The sequence below is a fragment of the Triticum urartu genome, chromosome 1 (genome assembly GCF_003073215.2).
Source record: "Triticum urartu cultivar G1812 chromosome 1, Tu2.1, whole genome shotgun sequence".
NCBI classification, from domain to species: domain Eukaryota; kingdom Viridiplantae; phylum Streptophyta; class Magnoliopsida; order Poales; family Poaceae; genus Triticum; species Triticum urartu.
In genome coordinates, this window is record NC_053022.1 from 113,617,053 (window position 1) to 113,631,777 (window position 14,725).

The 14,725-nt window shown below is 44.4% G+C and overlaps 2 protein-coding genes across 2 annotated transcripts; one reads left to right on the top strand and one right to left on the bottom strand.

The window, feature by feature from the left end:
- The first annotated feature begins 306 nt into the window (after positions 1-306).
- LOC125551034 (GTP diphosphokinase CRSH1, chloroplastic) lies at positions 307-3,632 on the top strand. The gene is made up of 4 exons (XM_048714187.1): positions 307-826; positions 1,463-2,395; positions 2,812-3,090; positions 3,203-3,632. Exons 1-4 carry the CDS (start codon positions 425-427, stop codon positions 3,338-3,340), a joined length of 1,752 nt encoding a protein of 583 aa, XP_048570144.1. The 5' UTR covers positions 307-424; the 3' UTR covers positions 3,341-3,632.
- Positions 3,633-13,119: 9,487 nt separating this feature from the next.
- On the bottom strand, positions 13,120-13,884 carry LOC125551043 (ubiquitin-40S ribosomal protein S27a). The gene has a single exon (XM_048714197.1). The coding sequence runs from the start codon at positions 13,777-13,779 to the stop codon at positions 13,312-13,314; it is 468 nt and encodes a 155-aa protein (XP_048570154.1). The 5' UTR covers positions 13,780-13,884; the 3' UTR covers positions 13,120-13,311.
- Between the last annotated feature and the right edge of the window lie 841 nt (positions 13,885-14,725).

Genomic DNA, 14,725 nt, shown 5'->3' on the forward strand with positions numbered 1-14,725 from the left:
TTATGTCAAAACTTTAACACTGAAAGTCTGACGCCCTCAAATATGTCGAGTCCAGATCGAACGCATTGCACCGTGACAAGTTTACTCATAACCTTTTGCATCACGTGGCCATTTTCATTTTAGACATGGCAAATCTTACACAACAACATTACAATTTTATCTAATTTCATATGACAAATGTAGACGTTCGCTCACAAATGCTAACATTTGCTTTTTTTATTGATACGCATGTTTATGCGTATTGAACGAAGGACTTCCGGAGAAACTCAGTTTTCTGATCAAAACCCCGTCTCTTCCCGCGCGGAGATGGCAAATCCTACGTGGCAAGGCGCGAGCCAGTCGCCACCTACCACATCACATATCCGCACAGCGGCTGCCACAGTGCCACGTCGCCTGCAATCCATCCCCGGAGCGGGCCCCACCCATGGCGACGGCAGCCACCACCGCCGCGGCCGTCCCCGCCGGCCGCCACCAGCACCGCCACCACCCAGGCCTGCGCTCACGCCCCAACCCGCGTCGCCTGCACCGACTGCGTCTCCCTGCCTCTGTTGCATTTTCTTCCCCATCCGCGCCGTCCACCTCCTCCTCCTCGTCGCTATCGGCCCCGGCGACGCCGCCGCCGGAGGGAGGAGGGCGGCTGGTGGCGGAGCTTGTGGGCGTGTTCAACGAGCTCACGGGTAGGATGGGAGAGGGCCTGGCGACCACCTCCTCGTCGCGCCTGCTCTTCCGCGCGCTCAAGCTGGCCCTCCCCGCCCTCCGCGACGGCGACGGCGGCCAGGCCCTCACGCGAGCCCTCGCGGTGGCCGCGACCTTAGCCGACCTCCAGGTGCTGAGCCAGAGCCTCCTCCCCTGTTCCGTTTGCGTAAATAGGATTATATCGTTCGATTTTGGAGACTGGGGGTGGGTTTTCGTGTTCGCATGAACAGGTAGAATTTAATAATTTTTGGCCTGTTACCTGTGGGTTCCTGGATCAAGTTCGCATGAACAAGAATTGCATCAATTAAGTAAACGATGAGTAGCTCAATATGCCGAATTCTGTTAAATGCGTAAGTTCAGCATTCCTCGTTTCACAGTCACACTTCAGTTACACAAACTATTAAGCTCAGGCTTAAATATGATTATTTAGTTTCATGTCACTGATCGCTACTCTTTGGTTCATACTTTCCATTGAATTTCTCATTTATACCATAAGTTGAAGGCAATATAATCTGACAGTATTGATGGGCAGAGCCTTTCTTGGACGAGTAAATCGTCAAAAACCATCACAAGTTAACCCATGTTTACGATTAGGCTCTTTGACCAATTTCTAATCGCTCCATTTCCCTGCAAGGTTATGGTGATTCATAAGATATTTGCACTGCTTTGTATGATAACGCGGTTAAGCATCATTGGGCTTATTTATCCACTCTTAAGCTCTCATGTTAACAGGGATTTTGAATTCTTGTTGTATGCATGACGGCAGATGGATGCGGAAGTTATTTCAGCCGGCATATTGAGGAAAGCGCTTGATGCAGGGACTATAAGCATGAGCGATGTAGAAGCTCAAATTGGGACTGGCATAGCTGATTTACTGCACGAGAGCTTAAGGCTTAAGGTTGCTCCTTCAAAGGTCGACGTATTGGATGATGAAAGTGCGAGCTCATTGAGAAAGTTTTTCCTTTCGTACTATGACATCCGGGCAGTAATCTTGGAGCTTTCTCTAAAGCTCGATACGATGAGACACCTTCAGTACCTCCCCAAGCATCTTCAGCGAGTAAAATCTCTTGAAGTAATGAAGATATATGCTCCACTTGCTCATGCTGTCGGGGCTGGTAATCTGTCGCTAGAGTTGGAAGATCTTTCATTTAGGTACTTGTTTCCTCATTCCTATGACCATGTCGATCAATGGTTGAGGAACCGAGAAGCCGAGTGCAAGCTCTTGATAAATGCCTACAAGGCGCAGTTGCTTCAGGCACTGAAATCTGATGATGAGCTAACCGAGATTGTGCAGGACATCTCAATTGAAGGGCGGTACAAAAGCCGCTTCAGTACTATGAAGAAGCTAGTAAAAGATGGTCGGAAACCAGAAGAAGTAAATGACATACTTGGTTTACGGATAATCTTGGACCCTCGATGTGATGGTGGCTCAACTGATTGGGGCCCCAGGGCCTGTCACAGGACACACGAAATCATTCGAGCTCTGTTGAAGGAAGTGCCAGGTAGGACAAAGGACTATGTGACACAGCCAAAAAGAAATGGCTATCAGAGCCTGCATGTGGCAATCGATGTAAGTGAACCTGGGAAGACGAGGCCACTAATGGAGATACAAATACGCACCAAGGAGATGCACAGAATTGCTATTGGTGGAGAAGCGTCTCACTCTCTCTACAAGGGTGGTCTTACGGATCCCGGAGAGGTGAGCCATCTACTTAATTCCAACTCTCTTTCTTCCTTTGAAGTACATTGAATCGTCTGGATTTATCAAGGCACTCGGGTATCTTTCAAAACATAGTAGGTAAGTTGTTTTATCGAACCAAGGGCCAAAACATGTACAGACATAAGTTATGTAAAATGCTGCTTGCTACAAGATACGCCTAAATTTCATCCAGCATGTGAGGCTTCTTACTGAAATTATCACTGGGTTATAACAGTTAGTTCAGAGCTCACAGCTGAGATGGTAGTGACCTAGTTTGGTTTATGTTCCTAATCTGCTGACTTCATCATGACATCGTTTTATCTTGAAATTAGCATTCTTATACCTTTTCTGAGACTGAACTGAAAGATTATTTTGGGGGCATGACTAAGAATCAGCATTCCTTGAATATTCTCCAGGCTAAAAGACTCAAGGCTATTATGTTGGCTGCGGCAGAACTAGCAGCTCATCGCCTTCGAGACCTCCCAGCCAGTGATCATCGAGGAGGTGAATGCAAGAACCAGGCTTTCTGCCTTATAGACAAAAATGGTGATGGGAGGATCAGCATCGAGGAGCTCACGGAGGTGATGGAAGATCTTGGTGCCGAGGGCGAGGATGCGATGGCGCTCATGCATCTCCTTGATGCAAACAGCGATGGTTCCCTGAGCTTCGATGAATTCGAGTCGTTCCAGAGACAGGTGGGTGCAAGTTATACATCCGCGACAAGTTATCCTAACACAGCCGCATTCTCAAAGTCGCCCTTCTGGGCACACAGCTTCTGATATATTCGAAGTGTTTCTGGCTTATCAGGTTGAATTGATGAGGAGCTTGGAGGACAGGGATGACCACTACACGAAGATACTGAAGGATAAGCTGCAGACAATCGACAGCGCTGGCCTCATTCACTTCTACCGCAAAGAGCTGGGAGACAAACTGCTTGTGAGCTGAAATATATGGGCCTTTCTTTTAAGGAACTGCGCTAAACTAAAATGGATCGCCAACTTGTAGTTTTGATGTTGGTGAATACTACATTGAGATGTGATTAACAGCATTGAATTGTACATACTTGCTGATTGTATGTGGAGCTATAGAGCAAGTCTGAGAAAGTAAAGGTTGTCCTCCCACGTTGTGCAGAGGCTAGATGTGGCACTTTGCAATATATTTCTAACTTTGTACATATGGTATGGCTTTGCTCATGTTACTTACAGCATGTTGTTGTTATGAAAACAACTTTTGACTAGGGGTATCCTTTGTAGCAGGGTTAGTGAAATGTAAGTAGCAGCGTGTGGCGGCCTTATAACGAAGGTAATTGTACATCAACAAAGTAACACAACAATGTTTTTTGAATAGTTGCAGTCGCCTTGTGGGAACATGACCTATGTCATATGAGTCCTCGGGAAAAGGGCTTGACATACTGTGGTTCAGAACGTTCCCGCTGCTGAAGCCCCACGACTCCTGACGGTCCAAGCCTTACAACATGCCTTGGACCGAAACCTAACCCCCTTTCAAACCTTGGTTCTGAGGAGAGGGAGAGGGAATGACTCTTCTCTTGAGTTTATTCAAGTGGGAGTGAGCGTGTTACAAGCTCATTGGGGCTATTTATAACCTAGGTGTGATTGACAAATGAACAAGGCTACCCTTAAGATGAGGAGGTGAGAGGGTAAAACTATCTTTAGTCCATGAGTCGTGCTCCCATTGGGCTGCAGAAAGTTTGCCACCCATGGGATTCCTTCGACTTTATGAAGGCTTCTCTTCATAGGCTTGAGCTTCTTTACTTCCTTGCCTTCATCTTTGACTTGGTCTTTTATTTGAGTCAATTACACCGGTGGTGTTAAAACTTGATATAAATGGTCACTTTGGTGCTAGAAGTTGCGGTGTACATCAAATGGGTGCAAAAACTTGGCTTAGGCGTGCAAATACAGTGCATATCCCGTTTTGTATATGTTAGAGTTGTGTCGAATATTGTGTACAAGGTAGGTTACAGTTGGACTCTGAGTAGTATTCTGTTTAGATAGGATATGGAGTCGTGTCCTAATAGGACACTTGTATCCTAGGCCTCTCATATATAGCGGGGGTAGACACACGATGTAATCTATGCCAACATAATAGCACCGGAACGCAGGGGAAGCCAGCGGCATGTGCCGGTGTCCAGGGCGACCGGGTGCGGTATTGTAGCGGTGTCATGGGGAGGAGCCCCCATAGTCAGGCCCCGGGGATGTAGCCATATCGATGAACCTCGTTAACAAATCTCGGTGTGGTGCTCGTGTGATTGCTTGGTCTTCGGATGATTGACGGTATGTCTCAGATTTATTCTAACAAATGGTATCATGAGCTAGTTTGTTTTGAAGGCAGCGGATCGTTGATTAGAGGTGGGGCAGAATTCGTCTAATCGGTCGGCGGTCGAGGCCCATGACTGGAAAAGATCGATGGAGCGACCGAGTTCTGTTCGTGTTGAAAGTAAACGGAAAAAACAGATCAGCGGGAAGCACGTGTGATTATGTGTCAGCAGCAGACGACTTGACGTGCGACGATCTTGGATTGATAGGGCGAGCGTACAGGAGCGGCGACGCGTCGCGCAGGGCAGGGAGGCAGCAGGTCGATCGATCGATCGACGGGCGCTGTATACGGAGGCCCAAAGGCGCGTGCTGGGCACCGGCCTAGCTGGCGGAAGCCGCAAGGCTGCGGGCGGCGAGACACGGAAGAGGTGGATCGTGCTGGATACGGTCGCGTACAGCAAGAGCAGAGACCGAAGATTTGTTTTGAGAAAAAAAAAGAGGACAGAGTCCTCACGTGCCACGCAAGGCAGCCAGATCGAATCGGCAAGCAGTAATTCCGTTGATACTTACGCGTCCATCAGGAAGCTTTGGAAGCAACTAGCCAGCATTGGAGATTGAGCCAAGAGACACCACGTGAAGGCCATTTTTTGGTTGGATTTGCTACTATGCACGCTCAGCGTCAGTCATACAAAGAACCATGGCGTCAACAGATACTAGGTTTGAGGTAAAGATGTTCAACGGGACTGGAAATCTTAGGTTATGGCAGACAAGTGTGAAAATTTGTTGGCACGACAGTGATGATTGAAGGCGTTGCGGGAAGTCAATTCAGCTAGGATGGAGTTGTGATGTGATGGATGAAAATTTGCGGAAGACGATTTGGGAGCCTTAAAGCGTGTCGTTACAGTCGAACAAATTCGGCTGGGTCGGACTAGACAGTCTGATGGATCGACTTGGATGTCGGTTGGTACAGAAAACGGTGGTGGGATCGGCGACGACGACATAGGAGCGTAATGCTGATGGTGACCGACTTCTGGGGCGTGGAAACACGCGGCACATGCCCGAGGCTTGTGTGGCTTCGACAAGACTATGGCGCAGGATCGATTCAAGACGGTGCACATGAGAGCTCGAAGTCGACGGGGCGCGGGTGGACTGATCATCTACCATGGAGTCATGTTGAAGGCAGAGCTAGATTGAGGGGCTGCGATGTAATGATCCAGGGAATCAAAGCCTATTCAGCAAGGGGGAAAAGCGAGTGGCACGCAGTTCGGACTAGAGCCCAGTGGTCTGATGGAAGCGTGAAACTCGTCATCGGTAGATGATGATCGATGGTACTATGCAGTGGGGTTGAGTGGTGTGGTTTCGCGATCCTTGAAACTCGACCGGGACAGCGTAGGTTCGACGCAGTAATAGCGGCGAGGCGTGCGGTACGCGTGGGACATGGAGATGGGCCAGGGCTCTGGTGGTCATACATGTGGTGAGACAACTGCGAATTTGACTCGGAATGACTACAAGCAATGGTGAAATTCCTTCAAGTTTCAGACAGGCTGTCAAGAAAGGAGCGGTGATGTTGAGTTCAGGTAACTCTTATGTGTGACATCTAATATGTGAGTTGTTCACTTTCACGCAGGTCAGTGATTAATGTGTGATGGCGTTGGACGGATACTCTGGAAGTTGGGAGCGCAAACTAGAGTAATATGGAACTTAATTTCGTTCGAGTGTTGACTCTGGTCAAGAAAAGAAGGGACTACAAGTTGCAGGTGGAGTCATATGAAGTCTTTGGAGTAGCAGTGGTACTCATGGGATAAACTCAAATTCAATGTACATGGAAGTTTGACGCATTGATGAATTCAACATGATGGAGAATATTCGCCAAGGTGGAGTTTGTTAGAGTTGTGTCAAATATTGTGTACAAGATAGGTTACAGTTGGACTCTGAGTAGTATTGTGTTTAGATAGGATATGGAGTCGTGTCCTAATAGGACACTTGTATCCTAGACCTCTCATATATAGCGGGGGTAGACACACGATGTAACCTATACCAACATAATAGCACCGGAACGCAGGGGAAGCCGGCGGCATGTGCCGGTGTTCAGGGCAACCGGGTGCGGTATTGTAGCAGTGTCATGTGGAGGAACCCCCATAGTCAGGCCTCGGAAATGTAGCCATATCGATGAACCTCGTTAACAAATCTCGGTGTGGTGCTCGTGTGATTGCTTGGTCCTCGAATAATTAACGGTATGCCTCGTATTTATTCTAATAATACTAGTATGCGTGCACGTGTAATGTGCATCTTTACGTTGCAAAGTGATTTCAGTGAAAATAAGTCATGAAAATGCCTGGAGAAATGATTCAAGACAAATGACCATTGTGCATGTATGGAAGCATAAAGAAAATAATAGAAATTAGCATAAGAAAGCTTGTCACGTTCTTACGACAGTAACTATCACATAAATATGTAATTTGCAAAAAAATTAGGGTCCCAATTGCGGAAAATATATAAATGAATCAGGGTATATATGAACTCGTCTTGGAAACACATTTCTAAATTCTCAAAAAAAAATTAAAAAAGCTGCACGCGCAAATCTCCATGTTCTATCCCTGCACAGAAACTTTCATGGAAAAACATTTTTTTTGCATATGCAAAAAAGACAAAACAACATGTCGTAAAATGTTACTTAGAAGCACTGAAATTTGTCTTTTATGCAGAGGCAAAATAAAAAAACATTTTTTCGTAAAACTTTGTATCGCGCATATATATTGCAAAGATATATGCGTGAAATTTTATTTGGTATTTTTTCACATTTTAACGCACGTTCAAAATCCATTTTTTAAAAACAGGTTCATATGTATGTACGTACCTAGGTTCAGGTAGTGCCTCCTCTACCTATGGCTATGTTTTACTGTAACTTTCCACCCAGAATTGCACATGAGACAGGTTCATATGTGCGCTATGCACTGGTTTGTTTTGTTTACCTTTTAATTTTTTATTCTTATTTTTCACCTCCTGTCAGACTTTTTTTAAGTTACCTCCTGTCAGACTTAGTGGTACAGATCTCACTTGTGTCTGCAACCACACGTGCCACGTAGCTCTGCGGGCATCTGTAGTAAAACAATTTGCACTGCTCTAGGCCACTCGACTATGGCATGGTGTGACTTTGTTAGCTCCAAAGAACTGACATGCAGTGGGGTCGCTACTCCGTGCTAACACAAACTCCTAGATGCTTATAGAGTGACGCAGACAACACTGATGCTACTGTAGCGGCGAATCCCTGCATTATAAGCCGTCGGATGGAGCCCAATGAACGGCCAGGAATGCATTTTGATGCATGAAATCAAACTTTCAAAACTGATACACTATATAGTATAGTATAGATACATTATCTGTGTTGACTAGGTGCATGGGGTCCGCTGTCAGCGAGTGACCAAAAAGAATGTTTTTTTTCGAAAACCCCCTCAACAAAAAATATTATTTTGACAAAAAAAAACCATATGTATGTGGCATTTTACTTCTCTATGCCCAGTGGGTCCCGCCTGAAAATATTAACAGAAAAAGATTTCAGGGCAGGTTTTGAACCCGCGTCCACAGGCTACCAAAACAACTGGCCAACCACTTCACCCTGCGAGTCGTCAAGTAAACGATAACGGCAGCATAAATATTTAGCAATGATGCTTATGGAGCTTAAATGGGCTGGAGATATTGCAGCCCATTTTGCACAAGCTATATTTATAAGATATTTTAAAACGGAAGTAATAAAAATTATGTTCCAATATTTGTGTATTATCAATATTATGTAAATGAAAACAATGAAATATATACCCATGTGTGTGTAAATTATTTAGTTAATACGGATATTAAAATGTATATTAGATACAATGTATAATGAATACAAAGAAAGTATAAACTCATGGCTTATATTTAATTTTAAAATGATGAATACAAACATTCACTTAATATCTATAATTATTCACATGTCTATATTTTTTACTCATGACCTATATTCGAAAGCAGTATATATTTTTATAATAGAATAATATTTTAAAATGCAATTTTAAAAGAAATTGTATCATTTTAATTTTGTTATACATTTTTATAATTCATAAATATTTTCAATATACCACTGTGTATTGAAATAATACACGAAGATAAGGTATTTCGTTTGTATGCTTGGTAGTTTTTAAAATAAATGTACCAATGTTTTGAAAATAATACATGAACATTTTTATTTAATATACATTTTAAATTTCTGTATTAACTAAATATTTTATATAGTACATGGGTGTATATTTAAATGTTTTTATTTACTAGTCATGGTTTGATTGTATAAAGTTTATAGCACATTTAAACATAATTTTGATAACTTACATTTTATAAATATATCTTTAAAAAACAGCGCGTGCAAAATGGGCCGAAATATCTACAGCCCGTTTGAACTTTTGTTGCGTACCTGCTAAATTCATGTTGCTAAAACAATTGGTGAATACATATAGGATAGTTATCCAATTAGAACGTCGTGACATGGACAGCGTACTTGTTGTACTGGTTTACTCTCTATACCTGGTTGCGTGTTCGAGTCTTGATCTTGCCTTTTTCCTGTTTATTTTGACCAGCGGGTACTTTTTTACAAGAAGATATATTCTGAGGGGGGTTTCGAAAAAAATCAGACCACCCGCCTTCTCCCTCAGGTCCAGTGGCTGACAGCCTGACCCACCCGCCTAGTCAGCGCAGAATCCGTATACCAACCCGATTAGCACTGTATTTGCACCTCCGAGTCAAGTTTTTGCACCACTTCAATGTACAACACAACTTCTAACACCAAAGTGACCGTTTACGCCAAGTTCTAGCATCACCAACGTAATTGCCTCCTTTTATTTTCTCATTTCCTTTGACTCGCTGGCCATGAAGACTTGTTTGGACTTATGTTGAGCGAGATAGCTTGCTTGGGCGGTTGGGCCCTTAATAGCTTGCTTGGACTTATGTTAACCTCTTTGACTTGTGTTGACCGTCCATGTGGATGGCTAGGACAACCAGTATAATTTTAGCTATTCTCCCTACATGAGTGCTTTGTTGCTCACAACAATTTTGCCAAAATATTCTCTCTTTGTCACTCTCATATATACATTTAGCTTGTTTTTCTATCTTGTGCATGTTGTTTGCCTATTTCGTGGGCCCATTTGTGGCAATGTGATTATTTGTAAGAAAGTGAGCCTAGTTCATGGGTATATAGTGATCGCATAGTCTAATAACCTAGACAGTAATCACCGTGGACCTGCATTTATGTTCTTATTTATTACATTATGAGGGTCATTCTAAAGATTTCTATCAGAAATGTTGTATATTAATAGGAAATTTGAACACATTTCCTTTTTTCCGATTACTCGCATATTGTTTTGTTAGACTTGTATCTTTTATCACAACGGAAACGTTTATTGCATAGTACTTTATCACAACTAAAACCATTTCTTTTATTGCATCGTGGAACATTGTTTTGCTTCCTTGTCATGGTACAACCTATGCATGTATCACACTGGAACTGAGCCGCCAATCTTTCTTGCCAAGTGGCATGTATGTTTGTCACCAAGTTTTCATACATTTTTCCTATATTTTACAGTTTCATTGTTGCCTCTAGGTACCAGCCATGAACATTGCTAGTTAGTGCCAACTGAAGTATAATCTATTCATCATTGTCATATTCACGTTGGTGTACGCATGTTGACTTCATGGAAATTAGACGGTTTGTATTATTTCAATTTTATTTTACATTTAATTTTAGGTATCATTCACGCATGTATCACACTGGAATCAATCTGCCCATCTTTTGTTCCCAGTGTCATGCATTTGTGATTGATCCTTGGGAGGGCAACTCATGATCACCACTTCGCTCTTCTGAAGTTCATCTTGAGACCACACATAGCCTCAAAGTATACGGGGGAATTTGAGATAGACAATGACAGGTTTTGTTCCTTCTACCATGATCAAGTTGTTACCATGAACTTGAGGTGATACCCTGCTTGAGACAATTTTCCCAACCGCACCAAAGATGTAACTATATATCTTGGCCTTCTCCAAGATAACTGGACAACATCAACTACAAGGTTAACAATAAGGGTGCCTTCGTCTCCATGATAGCTCAAATAGCCTCCTCGGTCAAGAATGGGAAGGTGAGATTCGCATTCTCGGTGGCTTGCCAATAGTCGTTGACCACTGATCAAGGTTCTAAAATGTCCTTGGACTTCTCCAGGAGGAAATCGTCCAAACGAGATGTTGCACTTTCTTTCACCTTCTCCCATTCACAATGGCATGAAAGTAGGTGGTGTTGGCATCACCCTTCAGAAGACAATTCTGCCGGCTCTGCAGCTGCTAGAATATCTCCTCACCCTTGTAGATTTCCATAAAGGAGACCTCAAGGCACACTGCTGGAGCACTCTTCATTAGGAAGACCATAGGAGTCCAGGGGTTGATCAAGGGCCCGGATCTGACCAGGAATGTCATCCTTATAGTGACACGGCAACCCCAACTTTTGCCCCGTAACATCACATAAATTGACGTGAGACTTTAGAGCATTGATGCCATATATCCACTACGCTAAAAAAATACATTGACAATACACCTTCATGATAGAAGGTGCAGGTTTTTGTCATCGATTTGCGCTCATGACAAATCTATGATAGTCAAGATGTCATACTATGTCGGTCATAGATCACTTCAATGACAAAACTCGGTTTTTGTTATTGAAGTGTGATTTTCCATGAGAAAAATGTCTTGTCATGGAAGTGTTTTTGTCCCGGGTGACCAGTTGACATGGGAGAAGACTGGCACGTGGCAGCCGCTGTTAATGGCGTCGTGATTGTGTCGTTAGTCAACTTGTCATCCTAGCCATCAAAGTGTTGGTCCAACAGAGGCCTATTAGAATTTACTGGGTCATCTCATGTCGTTTGGCCCATTTGTTCGGCCCATTTTGGGACCATATGTATTTGGGCAAGTAAAGGTCTACTATGGTTGGCCTAAATTGTTAAGGGTCATACTGATCATATACAATTTTGGGACCAGACAATGTTGGAGAACATGGTACAAAACAAAAAAAAACATACTAACACACAAGAACATTATGAAGATGAATGGACAAGATGGATCTCACCAACACAAAGAGAGATGAAGATGTGCAAGATGGATCCGAACTGGGTTTCTCGCTGGTCTAGCAACGCTGCCGCTGATCACAGCTAATAATGAAATTGCACGACCACAACAACAACCTTAGGCTTGCGCGGAGACAAAGACGTGAAAATTCCAGTCACATGTTTCATCCGCAAACATCGGCAGTAAAAAGAATTGTTAAGAAAATCGGTAGTCACATGTTTCATCCGCAAACAACATCAGCAGTAAAAAGCATTGTTAAGGAAATCGGTAACTGATAGTTTCTCGGACGGCTTGGGAGTAGCGATTAATCAGTGAATCAGCCTATTATCTGGATTAATCGGTTGACCATTAATCGGTAGATTAAATAGGAACCTACCAACATTTCCAGGTATTATATCATACTCTCCATTATGTAATATACCAAATATGTAATAATTTGGTCGAACCCTAGCTATTGAGTGAGAGGGGGATTGGAGGGGTTACGGGCCAAAACTTTGGGTTGTGTTTGCCCCTAAGTTAATGGGCCAACAACGATTAATCGATCTCATGGTCTCACAGGCCATCCTACGAGTAGCAATTAACTGGCCCGTTAACTGATTAATAGGACGAATTCTTGAACAGCGGTAAAAAGTACTAAATCCCAGCTACAGGGCCATTGGCAGGGCATAAGCAGCAATGCCACTGTTGCCTAAACAGCGTTGGGCCAATTCTGAAATCAAATTGGCTAGACATACCTAGATACTGAACCAGCTCACTGATTACGTCGGCACTTGTAAAGTAATCCTATCACATCCCAAGAGAACAGCAAAACTCACCTACATCTACAATTTGTAAACCAATGGACATATGGCACGGTAGACCCAACCAATATTACCACCAAAGGTAGGCAATGGTGAATGCTGATCACACACAAAACTGATGGCTAAACCACAAGGCAGGACTATGCTCCACGCTAGCAATCATCGAACTGCCACCGTCTACAGCCAAGGTAACTGACTACATGTACTCACAGTTTCAGACACATCTATGTATGAACCAACAAATATATCTAGAACAAACCAACCACACGATCGCTTGGAATGAACTGAATTCTAATTGCAAGTGACAAAGATCACACACCTCAAAGAATCAACACATAAGAGCAATCGCAAAATATTCATCAACATGTAAGACCTGCATAGCTATTGGCTAATCTAGAAACACCTGCAATAACATGTTATAAGCTCAAGAACACATGTATCAACAGGATACATCTCTCCGTGATCACACCACCTTATTAAGATCAACAAAGCATAGAATAAGATAGCAGACATGGAATAGATTAAAAGCATTTAGACTGATAGCATACGGACACCAAAATTTAAGCACGCATCGCGTTACAGCAGTAGGCGATGAAATATTCAGGAAACATAAGACTCAAGGTTTCAGTTTAAACGACAAACGGGACACATCTAAGTGAGTTCGACTCTCGATAGGTAGGTAAAAGAGCAGAGCAATCGCAAGCCACCTCTAAGCCTTCTGGTTGTAGACGTAGGTGAGGCCGCACTTGCCGCAGTAGTGGCGGTCGAAGTGGTTGGCCATGAAGGTGCCCGCGCCGCAGTCGGCGTTGGGGCACTCCTTCCTGAGCCTGGTCACCTTGCCGGTGGCGTCGTCGACCTTGTAGAACTGGAGGACGGCGAGCTTCACCTTCTTGTGCTTGTGCTTTTGCTTCTTGGGCTTGGTGTAGGTCTTCTTCTTGCGCTTCTTGGCGCCGCCGCGGAGGCGGAGCACCAGGTGGAGGGTGGACTCCTTCTGGATGTTGTAGTCGGCGAGGGTGCGGCCGTCCTCGAGCTGCTTACCGGCGAAGATGAGGCGCTGCTGGTCCGGCGGGATGCCCTCCTTGTCCTGGATCTTGGCCTTGACGTTGTCGATGGTGTCCGAGGACTCCACCTCCAGCGTGATGGTCTTGCCCGTCAGGGTCTTCACGAAGATCTGCATCTTGGCGGCGGTGGGAGGTCGCCTCCGCGCGCTGCGGCGGCGACGGCGGCGGCGGGGTAGGGTTTGGGTTGGGGTGCGGAGTGGAGGCTAGGGTTTGGGAGGCCTGGAGCAGTCTGGCTTTATAAGGAGAATGGGCGTCTGGGCTCCCTCCGTGGACGGTACTTTTGGGCTGGGTGTGGATTGACTAGGCTTGGGTGGCCCATTTCATGTGGGCTTTGGCTCCAAGATTTCCACTGTCAATCAGTTCACTAAAAAAAAGTTCATTTTATTGTCCTCAAAGAAAAATATCTCCATTCTCAAAACAAGGAAGAAGAACAATATCTCCGTACAGACGCCAAGAAGTTCACTAAAGGGGGATTCATTTCTACTGTATTTCCTAAAGGAAAAAAAGTATCATTTCTCGGACAGGAGTTGATTTCTCGCAATTGTGCTTCAACGCTGACCCGTAAACTGAACACTGCATTTGTCCGAGGAATGCATGGGGGGCCACCATGGACATGGGTGGGGAGCCAGTCATCTAATGCTAGCCACTATATGTCACCAATAAAAGGCAATTTGAAATTCAAATATGTTTGATCCGTAGTGTGTGTCGGGTCACATCATCGGACGATCACTAAGACTAAGTATGCTTAATTTTTACATGCCCGATCACGAAAGAATAATAGTATGGCAGTCTATGCATTTTGTCTTGCCGGATCGTCAATCCGAGCCTCTACGCTCAATTTGTCGTCGCCGCCATGTAGGCCGCCTCCGCTTCGGCATCCGCCTACTTCTCTACTGCCTCGATCTCCTCCTGCTCCGTCCTCTCCATATCATTCTTCTGCCGCTGCAACGTCTTGAAGCGGGCGGCTTGCACAATCATTCTTGCATCGTTATTCAATTATGTCACCTTGAAGGTGAGTATCTTCGTGTCCTCCAAAGCGGCCGCGGTCTCCACCTTCTTCTG

What these genes read in the sequence shown, in the direction of transcription:
- LOC125551034 (XM_048714187.1), top strand. Translation starts at nt 425, where the DNA reads ATGGCGACGGCAGCCACCACCGCCGCGGCCGTCCCCGCCGGCCGCCAC. An exon ending in CGACCTTAGCCGACCTCCAG is followed by an intron (nt 827 to 1,462) that starts GTGCTGAGCCAG and finishes GCATGACGGCAG; the next exon opens with ATGGATGCGGAAGTTATTTC. An exon ending in GTCTTACGGATCCCGGAGAG is followed by an intron (nt 2,396 to 2,811) that starts GTGAGCCATCTA and finishes AATATTCTCCAG; the next exon opens with GCTAAAAGACTCAAGGCTAT.
- LOC125551043 (XM_048714197.1), bottom strand. Translation starts at nt 13,779, where the DNA reads ATGCAGATCTTCGTGAAGACCCTGACGGGCAAGACCATCACGCTGGAG.